This window comes from Sciurus vulgaris (assembly GCF_902686455.1).
Source record: "Sciurus vulgaris genome assembly, chromosome: 8".
Classification (NCBI taxonomy): domain Eukaryota; kingdom Metazoa; phylum Chordata; class Mammalia; order Rodentia; family Sciuridae; genus Sciurus; species Sciurus vulgaris.
The window spans coordinates 115,305,694-115,327,505 of NC_136468.1; the positions used below are offsets into that span (position 1 = coordinate 115,305,694).

The 21,812-nt window shown below is 36.9% G+C and overlaps 1 protein-coding gene and 1 pseudogene across 2 annotated transcripts in view; both read left to right on the forward strand.

The window, feature by feature from the left end:
* Window positions 1–21,812, forward strand: part of LANCL2 (LanC like glutathione S-transferase 2) — a 57,298-nt gene that overhangs the window by 17,613 nt on the left and 17,873 nt on the right. Inside the window, exons 3-6 of the mRNA XM_079151510.1 lie at window positions 8,125–8,332; window positions 9,991–10,138; window positions 11,262–11,408; window positions 17,719–17,901. Of these exons, the coding sequence (XP_079007636.1) occupies window positions 8,125–8,332; window positions 9,991–10,138; window positions 11,262–11,408; window positions 17,719–17,901 (686 nt within the window). The remainder of the gene's footprint in view (window positions 1–8,124; window positions 8,333–9,990; window positions 10,139–11,261; window positions 11,409–17,718; window positions 17,902–21,812) is intronic.
* On the forward strand, window positions 5,207–8,105 carry LOC306668283 (glutamate dehydrogenase 1, mitochondrial-like; annotated as a pseudogene). The gene has a single exon. The product of its transcript is annotated as a glutamate dehydrogenase 1, mitochondrial-like (transcript).

Genomic DNA, 21,812 nt, shown 5'->3' on the forward strand with positions numbered 1-21,812 from the left:
TTACTTTAAAAATGTAATTTCAGAATTAACTTTTCTTAATGAATCTTTATATTCTTATTGTTTTACCAGGTAGCCAAAACATTGTAATAGCTATTTGGAGTATATAAAGGAAATAAGACAGACCTTGTACTTAGGGATTAGACTAAAGTCTGATTAAATTGCTAATGAAAATTTTTATATAAATTTAGAGGCATTTCTTGTTAAATTGTTATAGTTGAATTAATAAATAACATAGACACAGGTATACGTTAGAGCTACCATCAACCAAAACCTGTTTTTGCCATTCATAGCCAAATATGGCAGCCCTGATAATTATGTATTTATATTTATTTTAGTGATGTTTCATTTATTATTTGCCTTTTATGGATACAACATTTAGATAGTGACATTAGAAGTATATATTTCAGACTTATAAACCCAGAAAGACATGGACCAAGTTCAATTACAGGGCCGAAAAATATTATCCTAAATGTAAAATGAGATATTTGTGGTTAACCAGAAGGAAAATACAAAGAATATTTTGGGAAGAAGATTGTATTTGGGAAAAAACAATAACATAGCTATTAGTAGTACAGGTTTCCCTTAAAAAGTCTTTTACTTACAGTTTCCTCTTACTGTTGACAAAGGGTTTTTAACTCTTATAGTTTGGTACCAAACTGACTATGCATATAGTTATTCAGAAAACTTTATAATAAACTAGGAGGACAACTACATTAGGACCTCTGGGAATCTGTATTCCTTAAGGACCTCATTGATTGCTGCCTTCTGGAATCAATGGTAGAATCACCATGGAAGTATTTTGTTTCAATGATATAGAATAGAACTTAGGGCTTTGGGGTTCAGGAAAAAGTATAGAATCTGCTTAGATCCATACCTTTCCATCTTTTCTCTTAAAATCATCCAGGGTAAGAAGAATGAATGAAGCATCAATAACTTATCCCTTTTGTAAAACTTTGAGACAGACAACAAAACACTCAAATAATTTTGGTTGAAAAACAACGTACAGAATGAGTGTGGAAAACCATGACATAGCAGGGAAGGAAAGCCAGAGGGTCCAGGAGTAGCAGAATCCTGCCCCTTCTCACTCCCCATGTTCAACAAGGAGTGATTCCCAGGAGTGGGCCACACCCTCAGCAGAAACTTTTGTGGCACATCTGAGTGTAAAGTGAGCAGGCAATGCTGGGCAAGGCAGAGGAGAAGAGGCATGAAAAGTATACAAGGAAAGAGTTCAAGCCTTCAAAAAGATCAAAAAGATGGGCCGCCGTGCAAGGCAGAAGCAGCATCCTTGGTGGCAATGGCTAATGACTTAAGGCAGGAAGGAAACGGCAATGACTGACACCCTCCTGAAACATGAAAAGATGTGGGAACGAAGGGAAATCTGGCCACCAGAAGTCATCACCTATTAAAGAAACTGTTGTTCATTACTTAGCCAGAGGAGGATGCCCTGGAGAAAAAGCAAAAACAACTATGAAAGCTACCCTAACCGTTTTCCTTTGTTAGAGAATCTTCCTGTCAATAATTGGTTTAGAAAAATTTAATATATTCACATTTAAGAAAAAAATTGTTATATCCATAATATAAGAAATAAAAAAGGAATATCAAAATTTCATAATGAAAGAAGGAAGCACAAGGAAAATGCCACTGCAATGTGGAGAAAAATTGGCAGTACTTTCAACATGAATTTTGTAAAAACTTATTTAAGCAGTAAGTTCGTAAAGCAGAAATAAAGGCATTCAGAGAAGAGAGAGCCAGAAAACAAGAGCCTATAATATAAGAATTGGCAGACCAAGAAAATAATTGACCCAAGAAAGTCATTTAAGAAATAAAAACTGAAGTACAAAAAGCTGAAGCAACACTCAGCTGATACCAAGGAACTGTCAGCAGCACCGTGAAAAGCCAAGTATCTTTCTTGTCTAGAAAAGTTTCAATACATGTTTTCTGAATAAATATATTACTAAGGGGGAAAGGCAAATAAAAAGAAACAAAAATCAACTGAAGAGAAACTCCTGGTTTTCAGTCAGGCATAGAAGGATTTGCTACTCCATCCTAACAAGAGAAAAGTTGAACATACTGAAACATCAGTTCTCAGATCTATCAGAGAAGTTAGGTCACAAGGCAAACTGCTTTATCACAAATTGGAAAGACAGGTTGAGGCAAAGAGTTAGAACTAACAGGAGCCACTGCCAGTTAGTACCAACAAATTTAATTACAGATTGTGTTAGTCAGCTTTTCATCACTGATACAATACCATAAAAAGTCATCCTAAAGGAGGAAATAAGATTTATTTGGTCTCCTTGGTTTCAGATGTTTCAGTTCATGGTCAGTAGGCGGTATTGTTTCTGGGCATGTGGTGAAACAGAACATCAATGGGGTAAGGAAGAGTCTGTGGCAGAGCAAAGCTCTCACCTCATGGCATCCTGGAAGCAGAAAAAGTAGAGAAGAGGCCAGAGACAAAATAGACCCAAATGACCTACTTCCTTTAAGTTGGCCCCACCTCGTAAAAATGCCATCATCCATGAACTCATTAATGGATTTATCCATTGATTGAGGTCAGAGCTCTTGTGATACAATCACTTTCCAAAAATCTCAGCTCTGAATATTGCTGCACTGGGGACCAAGCCTTCCACACATGAGCCAAACCATAAAAGAGATCTGATTGACTTTTATTCATTATTCACGAATTGAGGTATCCTTCATTCTACAAAACAGTTGGAGAGCTCCCACCTGGCAGTGGCAGAACAGTGGGTTTTGTAAGGTAGGAACAAGGAAACAAGAATAGAACAAAGCTGGTTGGTTAACATCAAGTTACTTCAGCTTATTATTACTACGTAAGGCTTAACGCAGAAGAGGCCTCCTTATTCTGACACAAGTAGACTGAAATCTGTTTTCAGGAAAAACTGGTCTGTTTTGGGATCTATCTACTGCCTTGAAGTTTCAGTTTATGTAACATTTAACATGAGTGACTCCATTTGGTTAATTCTGGGGCCTTACAGTTCAGTCTAAAACAATGGGCTCCCATAATTTTTGTTTAACAGTAGGAAAACCTAAATTGTATTTGATTAATTCCTGGAGGATTAGTGTGAACAAATCTGAGAGACAAAAAGTCCAGGGGGTTGTAATCATAGGACCCCATACTATGCACCTTGCTCCAAAAGTTCTACCAGGGCTTTACAGTGAATATTGGAGAAAAATTCGCTCAAGCTTTGAGCAAAAGGAGGGAAAAAGGAAATCATTTTGAAATACCTCAGAGCACTCTGTTCTTAACAAAGCCTAGCCTCTGGAGAAACTTTTACCAGATCCTGACCAGATCCTATGTTTTAACATAGCCAAACCTACCTGGGAGAAGGAAAACACCCAAGTCCAATTGGCTCTAACCTTCAATATTGGGGAAGTGAAATAATTAACTCCAGCTCCCTCTGGACATCCTGGCCCTCTAAGGGGGACTGGGGGTGAGAGGCACTGGTGAAGTTCACAGTTCCAGGGGCCCAGGCTTGTCAGAAGATGGAGACCATGGGACTGTGGACTATGAACCACTTCCCCTTTTTTCAATAAAAAGTTGCAAAGCATGATGATCAGTTTATTTTTATTTGTCCTCATTTACTTTAAAATACTTAAAATTTGTAAGTTTTTAGGTCCTCAGGTTAACCAGAAGAGCATTCTATTTAGAAGTTTCTGAATCAGTCCAGGAGTACTTATTTGTAAATTTTTTATCATGATTATTATGTTTGAAATTCATCCATATTTAACTTTTAACTCTTCTCTAATGTTTACATAAATTTACATTTTTTTAAATACGGAAAACACTTACTGGAGGAGATAATAAGCAACTCATACAGAAGAATTTTTTTTCAGCTTCCAGATAAGCTACTTTAGATCCCAATGTCTTTTTAAAGAAATGGATAAGGATGAAAGAAGGATTGCTCAAAACAGTAAAGTGTTAAGTATTAATTTGAAAGGGCCATGGGATATCCTAAATAGGAAAACTGAACAAAGCAGCAGCTAGATATTTAGAGAACCTTAAAAAGCAAAATAAAAAACAGTAAAAATCAGAGGAGGGTATTAGGTAAAGACCAGAATATTGAAGAACATAAATTCTACATTAAAGGGATGATTTGTTTGGCCTTTCCACTGTCCTATCATCTCTTTCAATACTTTTCTCCACAACATATTTTATTAAATATATATTTATACTGATTCCTATTGCACTTTGCTGCCATACTGACTTCTTTTTGTTAACACATATTAATTGTACATGTTAATGGGGTCAGTGATAATCCCAGACATTTGTTCAGTGTGCATGGATCATATCCAGCCATTCTTCTATCCTCCTCCCATAGCAACTTCTTGTACCCAGGCATTAAACTATGCTTCTTTAAGAAGCTATGTACATCATCCTCCACAGGTAGCAAAGACCCTTTTGTGGTTCATGTGAATATACGGGTATCCTTCAGTCTAAAATAGAAAGATTGCATAGGTGATAGTCTGTACGTGTGGTGGTCTAAAAATGGTGATGTGACTCACTGGTCAATTGGATGGGTTGATCACTAAAGAAAATTGAAAAAAAAAAAGTGACAAATAGAAATATTAGAAAAAGTGTATAAAATCCAGAAAGGTAATTATTTAATTTGGGGTAGCATGAAAGGAAATGATTGTATAAGAATTAAAAAGAAAGGGGATTCAAGTAGGACCCCATACTCGGTATTTCAGCCTTGATATTTCTTCTCTTATTTAAGAGTAAGAGCATGGAATCACTGTGCCAGACCAGTTATCCAGATTACAGATTTATATTTGTACCCTTCCTTTTTTTTTTTTACGATTTCCTTGTTTTTGTTTTGTTTTTTTTTTTTGTTGTTGTTGTTGTTGTTGTTGTTGTTGTTTTCTTTTTAAGAAGTATTTGAGGTCCCTAATACCAGGCCGGCAGGCGCGGTCGCCTGGGAGGCCGCGGCGGAGGCGGAGGCCAGTGGCCCTGGGTGGCTCGCAGCCCCAGAAGTCCGTCCTCCCTGTTAGACTACAGCGGTCGACGGGAGGGTTCAGCCAGGCAGGCAGGAAGCTACAGCTTAAAAGGGCTGCCCACGCTGGGTCCTTCCTCCCTCAGTCCCAGACCTGCGAGCGCACCTCTCCTGCGGCCCACTGGCCTCTGGCTTCTACTCTCCGCCATGTACTGCAGCCTGGGCAAAGTGCTGCTGTTACGCCGCCCGCCCGCCACTACGGTGAGGCGGCGGCCAACCGCGAAGACGGCCCCTACTTCTGCAAGATGGTGGAAGGCTTCCTCGACCGTGGCGCCAGCATCGTGGAGGATAAGCTGGTGGAGGACCTGAAGTCCCAAGAGAGCAGGGAGCAGAAGCGGAACCGGGTGAGAGGCATCCTGGGAATCATCAAGCCCTGCAACCATGTGCTGAGCCTCTCTTTCCCCATTCGGCGCGATGATGGTTCCTGGGAGGTCATCGAGGGTTACCGGGCCCAGCGCAGCCAGCACCTGACCCAGCACAGCCAGCACCTCACGCCCTGCAAGGGAGGTATCCGTTACAGCACTGATGTGACCGTAGATGAAGTAAAAAGCATTGGCTTCTCTGATGACTTACTTACAAGTGTGCAGTGGTGTTCCATTTGGGGGTTTTAAAGCAGGTGTTAAACTCAATCCCAAGAACTATACAGATAATGAATTGGAGAAGATCACAAGAAGGTTCACTGTGGAGCTCGCAAAAAAAGGTTTTATTGGTCCTGGCATTGATGTGCCTGCCCCAGACATGAGCACAGGCGAGCGGGAGATGTTCTGGATCGCTGACACCTATGCCAGCAACCATAGGGCACTATGATATTAATGCACATGCCTGTGTTACAGGTAAACCCAGCAGTCAAGGAGGCATCCGTGGACGCATCTCTGCTACTGGCTGTGGTGTTTTCCATGGAATTGAAAACTTTATCAGTGAAGCTTCTTACATGAACATTTTAGGAATGACACCAGGATATGGAGATAAAACATTTGTGGTTCAGGGGTTTGGTAACGTGCACCTGCACTCTATGAGATATTTACATCATTTTGGTGCTAAATGTGTTGGTGTTGGTGAATCTGATGGGAGTATATGGAATCCAGATCGTAGTGACCCAAAGGAACTGGAAGATTTCAAATTGCAACATGGATCAATTCTGGGCTTCCCCAAGGCAAAGTTATATGAAGGAAGCATCTTGGAGGCTGACTGATATACACTGATCCCTGTTGCCAGTGAGAAGCAGTTGACCAAATCCAGTGCACCCAGAGTGAAAGCCAAGATCATTGCTGAAGGTGCGAATGGACCAACCACTCCAGAAGTTGATAAGATTTTCCTGGAGAGGAACATCATAGTTATTCCAGATCTCTACTTAAATGCTGGCGGAGTGACAGTATCTTACTTTGAGTGTCTGAAGAATCTGAATCATGTCATCTATGGCCGATTAACCTTCAAATATGAAAGGGATTCTAACTTCCACTTGCTCATGTCTGTTCAAGAGAGTTTAGAAAGAAAATTTGGAAAGCATGGTGGAACAATTCCTGTCATACCCACTGCAGAGTTCCAGGACAGGATATTGGGTGCATCAGAGAAAGACATTGTGCATTCTGGAAACACACCATGGAACATTCAGCCAGGCAAACTATGCATACAGCCATGAAGTATAACCTGAGCTTGGACCTGAGAACAGCTGCCTATGTCAATGCCATTGAGAAAGTCTTCAAAGTGTATAACAAAACTGGCATGACCTTCACATAGATGGATCTTGGTTAACTTCCTCACCACCCTCTTCACTTCTGCTGACATATCACAAGTTTACATGTAACTGCAGAAATCTTTCTCTCATGACTCATTAAACAATGGACACTGTTCTCAACAAGTCAATTTGATTTAGCCCATTAAGAAGAAAGAAATTAAATTTAGGGGATCGTGTACAAGTTGATGAGTATGAAAGTAGAAATCACCTATTCCAGAGAGCCATTTAGGCATTTTGCTTTTAAATAAAGTCTCTTTTGCCTAACTGTGCTGCCTTGCACCAGGGCTTTTCCCAACATAGTCAGTGCTCTTGCCAGGGAAAGCAGTCAAGAATAGTCACTCAATTTTGCTCTGGACAAATCTGGGATGTGCTATAACTTTGACACATGTGAGAATTAGATATATGGTTTTCAGAAAGTAGCATGGTCCTCAAATGAGTTATTGGTATTACATCTGCATAATAACTCAGTTTTACAAGTTGCAAACAAAAATAAAAGCTGTCTTGTATTCATTTTATTCTCATAGAATAAAATAAGTACATGCTGCTGTAATAAAATTGCCTTGAATCACTTAATAAGCCTAACCTGACTCAAGCGGTGAATGCCTATAAACATAGTAAATGAAGAAACTAGTATTTTTATAACATAAAACAGTGTCATTTATAGCTTATCAGTCACATATTGTCCAGCAAAAATAAAAAACTTGATGGAGGTCTGTCTTCATACCCAGAAACATTGAGGCTATTTTTGTTAAAACTATCAGAATTTGCTAACTACCATTATGATACATAGTCCAAAGAGTTTGGTAACCTCTTTATCATGTAGTTAACTGTTCTTCCCTTTTGAAGATATAGTGTGTTGACTAACTGAACCATAATTCAAGTAGTGTCCCAAGAAAAGCCACTGGGCTCCCCGTTTGAAGTCCAGCTGACTCTGAGCACTGCTGGTGGCTATATCTCAGTCTGTGTTCTCTCCTTCTGGAGGCTTTGCATTCTGCACCCAGCTTCATTAACAGCAGCCTGAAAACAACGTAGGTTCTAGTGTTTATAGAGTTTTTTGGCCAGGGCCTTTTGAGCAGTAGTGTCCCAATAAAGTACTAGATATTTATGTAAGAATGAATGCTTTTTTTTATTTAAACAATAATGCCCTTTCACAAATTTCTAACTACTTTGTAACTGCCTGATTTAACCTGATGATAAAAGCAGTTATTAAAGGTCTACCTTTTCCAAAATAAAAAATATTTGACACAATTTTTTGATGTTGGCCCTTCAGAAAATGTGGGGTTTTTGTAGAATAATTTATATCATGTAATTAAAAAATAATATTTTGACAGTAAAAAGGAAAGACAGTAATATTTTTCTTTTGGGTGGGGATCATTTCAGGTATAGCCCTTTTGTACCTGCAGCTGTACCGGGTCACTTGTGACCAGACATACCTGCTCCGATCTCTGGATTATGTAAAGAGAACACTTCGGAACCTGAATGGTCGCAGGGTCACGTTCCTCTGTGGAGATGCTGGGCCCCTTGCTGTAGGAGCTGTGATATATCATAAACTCAAAAGTGACTGTGAATCCCAGGAATGCATCACAAAGTGAGTTATTAAAACTGGAATAATTTTCTTTAAATTCTTAGTTGAAACTCTAGCTATAGAAAAATAGTCAAAAAAGTAATTATTTTTAACTTAATCTCCTGTTACAAACAGGTCCCCCTATGAAGTGAAAGTATCTGTATGTCCTCTTCTTCTTTTTTTTTTTTTTGTACCAGAGATTGAACCCAGGGGTGCTTAACCACTGAACCACATCCCCAGCTTGTATTTTAATTTTTAATTTTGAGACACTCACCAAGTTGCTTAGGGTCTCCCTAAGTTGCTGAGGCTGACTTTGAACTTGGCAGTCTTCCAGCCTCAGCCTCCTGAGCCTCTAGGATTACAGGTATGCGCCACTGCACCCAGCTATATGTCACTCTGAGTATTATAGTGGAATCAGGTTTTCTTTCTATTCGAGCCTGAGTGTGTCTTAATTTCAGAGGGACTTTAATCATTTTTCCTAAACAATTTTTGGTTGCTTTCAATGTGTGAAAATTAGCTCACATGCTTTAGATCTATAAGAATCAATTAATCATAGGTTCAACTTTTAACTGATTAGTTTTATTAATGAGGAGCAATTAAGGAATGTAAATTTTATTGTACCTATTGGTTTATATTCCCTCTTGAAGAAGTAGAAATCAGGGCTTACTTCTAGGACTTGATGGAGCATCTAGCACATGTTAGTTAATGTTTGTTGAAAGTTAGAATGACTCACACTCATTCCTAAGCACTGGCAGCATTTCAGGGCCATTTTTATTTAGATTTTAAATCACTTTGTTCTAATGCTGGATTTCAAAATGAAATATATTATGTTACATGGTTTAAAATAAATACAAAGGTAGAAATTTTGAGCAGAAAGATTTTTTTTTCTTTCTTTAATGGTGCTGAGGATGGGACCTAGGACCTTGTAACAACATGGCTAGAGGCCTGACTCTGGAGACCAAAAAAATCAGGTTCAGCTACTTGCCCCAAAAACAAGTAGGAAAGGTAACTATGTAGAGTATGAAAGGAACTTTAATCAGTGTAGCTACACCAAGAAGACAAGGGGATCCATGTCCTTAGTCCTGTCTTTGAGGTACTAACATTTACTTTGAGGTTTTATAGAAAGAGGAATAAGTACAAGGTTGTTTGCACAGCTGAAGGCTTTTCATAACTGCCAAGCAGGTGATCTTGATTAGGCATGCTTTGTCCATCATTATCTCATGATTGGTCAGGCTGGGCCTTTTCCAAGATAAAAATTGCAGGGGATGTTGCTGGGCAGGGGATGGGGTAAAGGAAAGCTTCAACTCATTACAAGATGTTTATCCATCAGACCTGAATAATGGAGGCAGAGATTCCAAGTCTTCATTCTTGCTTTTAATCACCCATGGAACATTTGCAAGGAAAAGTGAAGAGTCTAAGTCCTTATTACACTTGTACATGCTAAGCACACACTCCACCACTGAGCTATATCCCCAGGTCAGATATTTTGTTCATAATTTTTACGTTTGAAAGAGGAATTAGTAAAGTAGAGAAATTTTAGTTGTTTTGGGGGTTTGGGGGTACTTTTTAAAATCATAGTTTTAAATTAAAAAATAAATATATTAAAGTGGTGGGTTATTTGTTTCAGAAAGCAGCATTTTAGATATTTTTAGGGAAAACAGAATTTTTTTCTTGTTGTTTAGACTTTTGCAGCTGCACAAAAGCATTGTCTGCCAAGAGTCAGAGCTTCCTGATGAGCTGCTGTATGGTCGGGCAGGTTATCTGTATGCCTTACTGTACCTGAACACCGAGATTGGCCCTGGCACTGTGTGTGAATCGGCCATTAAAGAGGTATTGTGGGATTACTGACATCTATGTGCATTCAAAACTATCTGTTAGCATGGACTTATGTTAGTAGCTGGGCTCTGCTTCTAGTTTGAATTAGTTTTTTAAAGCATCTCATAAAAATTAAAAATTAGCTGCTTTTCTTTTTGGAATATATTCTTTCAAAGTCTATATACTTTTCCATCCTTTATTGATACAGCTGGTTTTACTGGAACCTGACAACAACAGGAGCTTCAAAATATTAGAATGTTTATTTTCTTTTGTGAGTTCTCTGAGATGACTATATATGGTGACCTATCTTTTTTTTTTATTCTACTATTCTAGAGGCATATTTTTACCTGCATGACCAATGCTAGTTTGGTACCTTTAACCCAAGGAAGAGGAAAGGGAGAAGCATCTTCCTTTATAAGGACTCCATCTTTAAGTTTTTCACCTCAAGCCTGCTCACACTGCATTGCCAGAAATTAGTCAAATGACTGTGTTTAGCTGTTTCTAGCTAGGAGACCAGATGCCCAGCTAAAACTTGGAGTACTCTATCAAAAGGATGAGAAGAGCATAGATTTGAGGAAACAATTAGTGTCTTTGCCAAATAGTCATTCCAAACATGAAGTTCTTGTGATCTGACAAATCCTTCAGCTGACCACATTGCATTAACTTTTCATCGATGAAACTAAGTCCTGCAATCTTTCCTGTAAGGTGTGTTTCCCAGGGTTTGGGGCAAAACATTGCAACTACAAAGCAACTAAAAAAAAAAAAAAAAAACTTGTGGTGTTGAGGATCAAACCCAGTGCCTCAAACATGCTAGGCAAGTGCTCTGCCACTGAGCTATAACCCCAGCCCTGGGACCATTTTTAATGGAAAGTTTTTCCAGATTTTAGTTGACTTTTCATAGAAAGAACTTTTGTTTCCTTTCGTCAACAGTTTTTGCTCTCTTTTTCTATTCTGTGTTGTCTTCTGATTCTTCTCTGCCCACATTTATTAATTAATAAGATGAAAATGACTGTTAGGTACTAATTGTTTAAAGAGTTTTAGATTAAATAATCTCTATAAATACACACGTTAATGTTAATTAGCCCATAACAGCATGTGTGTACATTTTTAGATTTATGGTATCTCATTGCCTCTGTAGGTCGTCAGTGCTATTATTGAATCCGGTAAGACCTTATCAAGAGAAGAAAGAAAAACTGATCGCTGTCCCCTATTGTACCAGTGGCACAGGAAGCAGTATGTTGGAGCAGCCCATGGCATGGCTGGGATCTACTACATGTTAATGCAGGTAAATAACAATACTCTGAAATACTAATACAGCAAACACATTACAATATATTAGTCAGATACAAGTGGGAAATGAAATTCTTAGACAAACAAAGCTGGCTGAATTGAAATAAGTTCCTCCTCTGAATCACAGTTTCTTAAACTCTGCTTCATGAACATGAGAATTCCAAGAGTACATTCTGTATGTAGTTGTTTATCGCCCACACTTTTCTTCTGTCCTTGTCCTTCTGCTGATTAAAGTAGAAACTTTTTTAATAGGAACAGATCTTCAGGGAGGAAAAGGGCCTCTTGAATCCAAACTGAGGCAGAACCTTTGTTATATTCAGATGTCTTCAACTTGCTATCAGTTGTGTTCTGAATTTTTAACAAGTTTATTGCTATGGTTATGATCTTGTCCCTTAATCATCTGTGACACCTATTGAATTAAGAACCCACACTTCTGTGAAGTAGTTCGACACCCACCCCAGATATTACCTCAACCAATGCTTGTAGCCTTATGTCAAAGAATATGAATTAGAATTTAGATATCTTTGACTGAAAGACTATTTTAAATTTTTTTTTTACTTCAGATTCCTTTTTTTAAAAAGTACTACACCATGCTGCAACTTACCTAAAGGAAAATAGAAAATTCACATCTAAACAAGACCAAAACTTCCTTTTCTGGCAATTAGTTGTCTTTGTCAATTATTATAGAAAGTAGACATGCATATATTCTAGTTGTAGATTTTCTTAATAATGTTGGCATGTATTTCCAAAATAACCAGAATTCCATCTCAATTTAAAAATAACCATTACTCCCAGAACAGTTAGTAGATTTGTGTGTGTGCGTGTGTGTATTAGAGTTCTCTAGAGGCACAGAACAATAGGAGACATAAATACACATACACATACCTGAAGAAATTGATTATAGGAATTGACTTTGTGCAAAAATGATGGCTGAGAAGTCCCACAATCTGCCATTTGTAAGCTTGGTACCTGATGGTGTAAATCATAGTCCAGGGACAGGAAGAGACTGATGCTTCAGTTCCAAGTAGGCAGGTTGGCAGGAAGGGGGAACTTCTTCCTCCTTCTTTTTTCTATTTATGACTTCAGTGGATTAGATGATACCTATCCACAGTGAAGCGGACCACCTACTTTACTGAGTCTCGCAATTCAATTGCCAATCTCAACCTGAAAGACACTCCCACACATACCCAGAAATAATGGATTGGGATACCCCATTGGCTCAGTCAAGTGAACACACAAAATTAACCATCACAGAATATACTCTGTTTTCCCTGAAAAGTGTTTTAACTGGTGGCTCAGGAACCTATTATTGTTTTTGTTTTTGTTTTACATGATAAAACCATTAGGGAAAACATAATAATGTGAGAATCGCACTGATGTGGTTTAGATTCAGGTATTGAGGTTGATTTTGTTGCATATTAGGAGTTTCTCTGAGAGAAATACAAATCATGAAATTTCCCTTCTTGTGCTTTTTAAGTGAGGAACGTGTTCACACTATTTAGTAAGTATTTTGTTTAGAAATTTGTTACTGGGCATAGTGGTGCACGCCTGTAATCCCAGTGGCTCAGGAGGCTGAGGCAAGAGGATCACAGGTTCAAAGCCAGCCTTAGCAAAAGCGAGGTACTAAGCAACTCAGTGAGACACTGTCTTTAAATAGAATGCAAAATAGGTCTGGGGATGTGGTCCAGTGGTTGAGTGCCCCTGAGTTCAATCCCCAGTATCTACCCCCTGCAAAAAAATAGAAATTGGTATTTTTTTTTTAAAATAGATATTAAACAGTGTGATGGCACTGGATGAGAGCTGACTCTGCATTTCCCTCCCCTATTCCACATTTCCTGCTGGTGTGGTAGCATAGTCCTGTAATGGTAGTATGCATTGTATGCTGTCACTTAAACAGAACTTCACTTTCATAATGCATAATTAAAACAATTCTCTTGAAAATCCTTTCAAAATGACAAGAAGAACAAAAAAAAAAAAGTAGAGACCCATATTCTTAATTGAAACATGAACCTAGGAGACACCTAGGGCCCCAAACTTGTGAATATATAAACTGGAAAGAGGTGAATGAATGACAGATGTCCTAATAGGATAGAAGAAGATAACACAAAAGTGCCTAAAGTGAGGCTACCAGAAGGAATCTAGCCAGTTTCTCCTGCAAACCCAAAGACTGAGGAGTTTCAAATGTGATGTACCATAAAAGTGGCACCAGACAGGTGTCTGTATGGTAGTGAGGGCAGTTTAGCAGAGGGGCTTCTACAGACATTTTTATAAGGAGCCATTGGTTCTCTGTTAGTGTGTCTACCCAGCACAGTGAGATGACTAGTCCTTTTCTTAACTCCTATTGGAGATAAGAGGATTTGGTCTGTGTTTTATTAAGTTTTTTCCATTACTATGACCAAAAGACTTAACACGAGCAATTAAAGGAGGAAAAGTTTATTTGACGGGCTCACAGTTTCAGAGGCCTCAGTCCACAGATACCTGTCTCCATTCCTTGAGGCTTGAGGTAAGGCAGAACTTCAGAATAATGTAACAGAGGAAAGCAGGTCAGGACCTGGCCACCAAGAAGCAGAGACTTCACTCTCCAGGGACAGAATATATACCCCTAAGGCAGGCCCCCAATGACCCACTTCCTCAAGCCCCATCCTACCTGCCTTCATTTACCACTCAGTTAATCCCTATCAGAGGATTACTTCACTAACTACAATTCTCATAACCCAGTCATTTCACCTCTAACAGCCTGGAAGAATTGAACGTGCTCTTCTGATTAGAGATAGCCAGGTGTAGAAGAGAGTGAAGGGGCTTGAATGAAAGTCCACGTAGTTGTGTGATGAGATCGCTCTCTGCCACAGCCAGCCTAGCCTCAGGCATCCCCCAGTCCCTACCCAATGCAATGGGAAACTCTACCTCCCCCAGATGAGGGGCTGAGTCTCCTTTTTTTGAAAAAACAACAAGCTCAGATAAAAGATTTACAGACATAGTTATTTGAAAGTTCCCATTAAAAAAATTAGCTAGCCATCTGTGATGGTTAATTATATGTATCCGCTTGGCTGAGCCGTGGTACCCAGATATTTGGTCAAAAATTATTCTGGATATGTCAGTGAGGATAGTTTTGAATAAGTTCAACATTTAAATTGGTAGAGTATAGTACATTGCCCTCCATAATGTGAGTGGGGAACTTCATCCAGTCAGTAGAAGGTTTAAATACAACCAAAGGTTGAACTTCGTTGCCAAGCAAGAGGATACCTTCCAGCAGACTGTATTCAGAATTCACTTCATCTACAACATCAGCCCTTTCTGGTTTTTTAGCAGACTTGCCTTTGGGTTTGAGTTGCAACTTTAGAGTCCTTAGCCTTCTGGCAACCTCATCAAGACTCATGAATGCATTGGTTACTTTCTCAAAAAGTCTCTTTCTCTGTGTAACATACTATATCGGTTCTAGTGTTTTGTTTTGTTTTGTTTTGTTTAGAACCCTGATTAAAACACTATCTACAACTCTAAAGTGATTTCTACTATTGAACAAATCCCTCTTTTGTGCAGAATATATTCGATACGCTTTGTACTACCTCATGCAAAATATAGACAAACAGCCAAAAAATTTTCAGACATTCGAGGGAAGTCTCCCATTGAAAAATTAGAGACCTAAACAAGTTGAAAAAAGACTCAGAACAGATAATCTAGGAAGAAAAAGAAAACATCACAGAAATCAAATTAATAATTAATGTCTTTAGGCAAATAAGAGAAGCAGTTGCATACAAAAAACATTTGAGGAGTAAGAAAGAACTCTTCAAATTAAAAATACAGTTCAGTTTAATTATGAAAATGTTTGGAAATCAGATATCTTAGAAATAAACAGTGGAAAACTAAAATATAAGAAAATAACAGGATTAATTCAGGAGGCCAAACATCTGATTATTAGAACATCTGGTAAGGGAGAATACAAAATAGTAGGGAGGAAATTTTGAGATAATGTAGTAAAAGACTGTATTTTAGAACTAAAGGACATGAGTTGCCACATTGTAAAAAAGCTACAAAGTTGTGCAATGAACGGGAAAAAAAAATCCACATCGTTGTGAAACTTAAAGAGATAATGTTTAAAATTTCAGAGAGGAAAAAGGTCATGTACCAAGGTTGAGCATCAAAATGGCATTGGAATTTGCAACAGTTTTGTTGAAGCTAAAACATAAAGGGAAATGCCTTCATGTTCTGAGTAAAAATGATTTTCAGCATTGAGCTCTACCATGAAAATTTTCAATTAAATGTGGATTAGAACAAAGACAATTTTAAATATCCAGTCTCAAAAAATGTAATTCCCCTGCATCATATCTCAGGAAACTACTAGAAGGGAGTTGACTGAAAAAGGAGATCCAGGAAAAGAGACCGTATATAAGAGGGAGGGAATAGAATCTCCATGAAGTTGGCTGGTGGATGTCCCAGTACAGTAGTTGACACAGTACCTAGAAAATAACTGATTAAGATTGGAATAAGAGATTGAAGAACTTTCTCCATGAGGGGGGGGGGGGATCACAGCAGTTTTGACTATGTGGAAAATTACATTGAGAGCTTTATAAGCTGTTTGTGGGTGAGAAAAAATATAGATGGTAATTCAAAGAAAACCAAGTAAATAAAAGAGTGAGAAAGTTACTAACTTTAGGAAAAACTAAAAGTTATAAGAGACTTAAGATTTGTAATTTAGTATGTTCCTTCTCTTGGCAGCAAGAAATATTTACATAGTCTAGTCTATAAAGGGCACAGTGAATATGGATACAACAAAAATTGGTGATGAAATAAAATTCTCATGGGATGATTTGAAGAAGGAAATCATCTCTTCATCTGCCTGCCACAGGGGAAACCCATAGATGAAGTCTAGAATTAGTAAGTCTATAACTATGCAGGCATTTTTAGAAATATTCATGAAATATGAAAGTACAGCTAAAACACGAACAAAACCGTGCTTGTATCCTGGAGAAACACTGACTGTTGCTCTTTGAAATAAGCTTTCCAGACATTTTTTTAAAATTGTTTTTTGTAGTTGTAGGTGGACAGCGTGCCTTTATTTATTTATCTATTTATTTATTTATTTATTTATTTTGCAGCACTAAGGATCATACCCAGTGCCTCACATGTGTGAGGCAAGCACTCTGCCACTGAGCTACAGCTCCAGCCCTTCCAAACATTTTTTGATATTTAAATCATTTGATTACATTATCTGTGCAAAATAGCTTTTAGATATCCAGTTAGTCTTTTAGAAATATATTGCATGACTTGTAGTTTGAAAAAAATCTAATCTCTAAATGTGTGTCAAGGAAAACACTTGAAGATTTTCTAATATGTAAATTAAAACTAAAAGTATTTTACCTATGTGAAATTTAGAAACATTGATATTCCTTAAAATTACCTCTTTTGTGTTTAATAAAATTAATTTTTATTAAATGAGATTTTCATTTTGTTTTATATAAGAAAGCATCATGTAGATTTTCTTTGGCTTTAGTAGAATAATAATAATAATCGTAAGTAGTACTTCATTTTATAGATATAAATATAATTTATATTACCTCTGAATACTTGGGAGGCTGAGACAGGAGGTTGGCAAGTTTGAAACCTCAGCAATTTAGCAAGACCCTCAGCAACTTAAGCAAGACCTTGTTTCAAAACAAAAAATAAAAAGGACTGGGGACATAGCTCAGTGGTAAAGCTCATAGTATCCCTGGGTTCAGTCCCAGTATCAAAATAATTAATAATATTATTATAATTATATTCTATAAGTAATAGTATAATAGTTATTATATAACATATAATTATTTTATTGTTTTGTTGTTGTTAGTATTGTTGTTGTTGTTGTTGTTGTTATTATTTTTTATTATTATTTGCCTGCAGTGACAAAGCCCGTTAATAGATTTGGGAGAAGTGGGGTACTTAGCCTTTTAGGAGGCAAGAGCCACATGGGAAGAAATCAAGGATCAGTTTTTGGACAAAACAAAACAACAAAAACAAAATCCTTCATAGTCCTGGATTTACTAGAAATTCAGCTAGTCTCTCCACTGCCTTATAGTGACTTCAAGTTGGCAGTCTTAAGGATAAAATATGTCTAGTCTAACACTAATAAATTTTAGAGAGATTTAAAAAAGAGTCGAAATAAATAAAGGTTTGCTTAAGTCTTTAAAAAAAAAAACCAGGTAATTGAACTAATTCTAATTTTATATGTTCCTCAGTATTCCAGGTAAATGTATGCTTTATTATATTAACCATGATACAAAGGTTAAAAAAAAAATTTTCAGGAAAATTGTTTTATTTTTGTTTCTTAAAAGCCTGCAGCAAAGGTGGACCAAGAAACCTTAACAGAAATGGTGAAGCCTAGTATTGATTATGTGCGCCACAAAAAATTCCGATCTGGGAATTATCCCTCTTCATTAAGCAATGAAACAGATCGATTGGTCCACTGGTGCCATGGTGCCCCGGGCGTCATCCACATGCTCATGCAAGCGTATAAGGTCAGTCCTTCAGTTGGTTTCATAAGCTTCCCCTGTGCAGGGATCCCGTTCTCACCAAGTTTCAGTTTGATTTTGGTAAGCCCATTTGATTGCACACTAAAAGCCTTTTTGAATTAATGTTTTTACAGAATAAATAGAAAGCCTCTTTGTTTCACTATTTGCTGTCACTCTGGTCAGTGATGCAAGTGTTTACATTTGTGTGTAAAAGAAAATATCCATGACAGGATAGCGATGATTTTCATTCTTACAAGCATGAGTATCCAGTAAGGCAATAGAAAGAATGAGAACCAATTATTTTTTTGTCTTCATATCATAGTATACTTTTGTTTCCAAAAGCATTTATTGCTGGATTATAATAATTATCATCCAAGAGCTTTTAAAATTGTTACAAAATTATTCGCAAGAGAATAGGGATGGTGCTCAAATTTTGAATATCTGGGAAAATAGGCAGTACCTTCCCTGAATAATTTAGTAGGTTATAGACATATTTGGGCTCAGTGTTAAGAATACTATTGATTTTTGTCCTAGACTAACATTTATCATGTAAGGTGAAAGAAAACAGGGCTTTTTATTTTTATTTTAATACAATATTTATAATAATTGATGTTGGACCTTATTGCTTATTTATCAACAAAAGTATACAAATATAACTACAATGATTGCTCTATTCAACACAACATTTTGGCAAGTTCTCTTTGTTTTGAAGAAATAGATGGAATTCATGGAGCAGAATTCATATTTCTACATGAAAATATCACAAACTGGAACCTGAATTCAATTTTATTTTCCCTTTATGACTAACTATAATAAATTCTTTAGAAAAATTGTGGTAACTTAACACCTTTTTTTTCTAACTTATAGTTTTATTAGGTTACATTTCTATCTTGGGTGCAAATCCTTACTAGGTATTTTTTCTCATTGTTTTTATAATTTTATTAATTTTTTTATTTTTACAGATTACATTTTGATTCATTGTACATAAATGAGGTACAACTTTTCATTTCTATGGTTGTACACAATGTAGATTCACACCATTCATGTAATCTTACATATACATAGGGTAATAATGTCTGTCTCAGTCTACTATCTTTCCTTCCCCTACCCCCTCCCACCACATTTTCCTTAACACCATCCAAAGTTCCTCCATTCTTCTCTTGCCACCCCCTACTACCTTCCCCATTATGTATCATCATCCACTTATCAGGGAAAACATTCGACCTTTGGTTTTTGGGGCTTGGTTTATTTCACTTAGCATGACATTCTCCAACTCCATCCATTTACCAGCAAATGCCATAATTTTATTCTTCTTTATGACTAATATTACATTGTGTATATATATATATATATATATATATATATATATATATATCACAGTTTCTTTATCCATTCATCAATTGAAGGGCATCTAGGTTGGCTCCACAATCTAGCTATTGTGAATTGATCAGCTATGAACATTGATGTGGCTGCATCACTGTAGTATGCTGATTTTAAGTACTTTGGGTATAGGCCAAGGAGTGGGATAGCTAGGTCAAATGGTGGTTCCATTCCAGGTTTTTTGAGGAACCTTCATACTGCTTTCCAGAGTGGCTGCACTAATTTGCAACTCCACCAGCAATGTATGAGTGTGCATTTTCCCCCACATCCATGCCAACACCTATTATTGCTTGTGATCTTCATAATAACCATCCTACTTATAGTTAGATGACATCTTAGGGTGGTTTTAATTTGCATTTCTCTAATTACTAGAGATGATGAGCACTTTTTCATATATTTACTGATCATTTGTATATTTTTTGTGAAGTGTCTGCCCAGTTCCTGAGCCCATTTATTTATTGGGTTCCTTGTATTTTTGGTGTAAAGTTTTGTAAGTTCTTCATAAATTTTGGAAATTAGTGCTCTGTAGGAAATGTGTGTGGAAAAGATTTTCTCCCACTCTGTAGGCAATCTTTTCACATTATTGATTATTTCCTTTGCTGAGAAAAAAACTATTTAGTTTGAATCCATGCCATTTATTGATTCTTGTTTTTATTTCTTGTGCTATGGGGGACTCGTTAAAGGAAATCTGGTCCTAAACCAACATGATGAAGATTCAGGCCTACTTTTTCTTCTTTTTGGTGAAGGGTCTCAGGTCTAATTCCTAGATCCTTGATCCATTTTGAGTTGAGTTTTGTATAAGGTGAGATGGGGTTTAATCTCATTTGATTTCATATGGATCTCCAGTTTTCCCAGCACCATTTGTTGAAGAGGCTATCTTTTTTCCACTGTACGTTTTTGGCACCTTTGTCTAGTATGAGATAACTGTACTTATGTGGGTTTGTCTCTGTGTCTTCTCTTCTGTACCATTGGTTGTCCTGTTTACTTTGGTATCAATACCATGCCATTTTTGTTATTATTGCTCTATAGTAGAGTTTAAGGTCTGGTATTGTGATCACCACATCACTCTTCCTGCCCAGGATTGCTTTGGCTATTCTGGGTCTTTTTTCCTTCCAGATGAATTTCATGATTGCTTTCTGTATTTCTATGAGGAATGTCATTGGGCTTTTAATTGGAATTGTGTTAAATCTGTATAGAAACTTTGGAAGTATGACCATTTTGATAATATTAATTCTCCCTATCCAAGAACATGGGAGATCGTTCCATCTTCTAAGATCTTCAATTTGTTTCTCTAATGTTCTGTAGTTTTCATTGTAGAGATCTTTCACCTCTTTTGTTAGATTTATTCCTAAGTATTTTATTTCTTTTGAGGCTGTTGTGAACGGATATGTTTTCCTCATTTCTCTTTCAAATGATTCATTGTTTATGAATAAAAATGCATTAGATTTATGTGTGTTGATTTTATATCCTGCTATTTTGCTGAATTCATTTATTACGTCTAAAAGTTTTCTGGTGAAATATTTTGGATCTTCTAAATATACAATCAATCATCGACAAATAGTGACAGCTTGAGTTCTTCTTTTCCTATTCATATCCCTTTCATTTCTTTTTTCTGTCTTAATTGCTCTGGCTAGTATTTCAAGCACAATGTTAAATAGAAGTGGTGAAAAGGGCATCCCTGTCTTGTTCTGGTTTTTAAAGGGAATGCTTTCATTTTTCTCCATTAAGAATGATGTTGGCCATGCACTTAGCATAAATAGCCCTTAGGATATTCAGGTATGTTCCTACTATTCCTATTTTTTCTAGTGTTTTGAGCATGAAGGGGTGTTGTATTTCCTCAAACACTTTCTCTGCATCTATTGATAATCATGATTCTTAACCTTAAGTCTATTGATGTGATGAATTACACTTATTGATTTCTGGATATTGAACCAACCTTGCATCCCTGGGATGAACCCCACTTAATTGTGGTGCACTATGTTCTTAATATGTTTTTGTATGTAATTTGCCAGAATTTTGTTAAGGTTTTTTGCATCTATATTCATCAGAGATATTGGTCTAAAGTTTTCTTTCCTTGATGTGTCTTTGTCTGGTTTTGGCATCAGAGTAATACTAGCTTCATAGAATGAATTTGAAAGAGTTCCCTCCTTTTCTGTTTCATGAAATACTTTGAGGAGTATTGGTATAAGTTCTTTGTAGGTCCTGTAGAACTCAGCTGAGAATGTGATCTTGGGCTTTTCTTGGTTGGTAGGCTTTTAATGTCTTCTTCTATTTCATTACTTGAAATTGATCTCTTTAAATTGTGTATGTCCTCCTGGTTCAGTCTAGAACCATCTTATGTCTCTAGATATTTGTTGATGTCTTAGAAATTTTCTGTTTTTTTGGAGTATAGATTTTCAAAGTAGCTTCTAATTATGTTATGTGTTTCAGTGGTATCTGTCATCATCTTTCCTTTTTCATCACAAATTTTAGTAATTTGAGTTTTCTCTCTCCTCTTTGTTAGTGTGGCTAAGGGTTTATCAATTTTGTTTACTTTT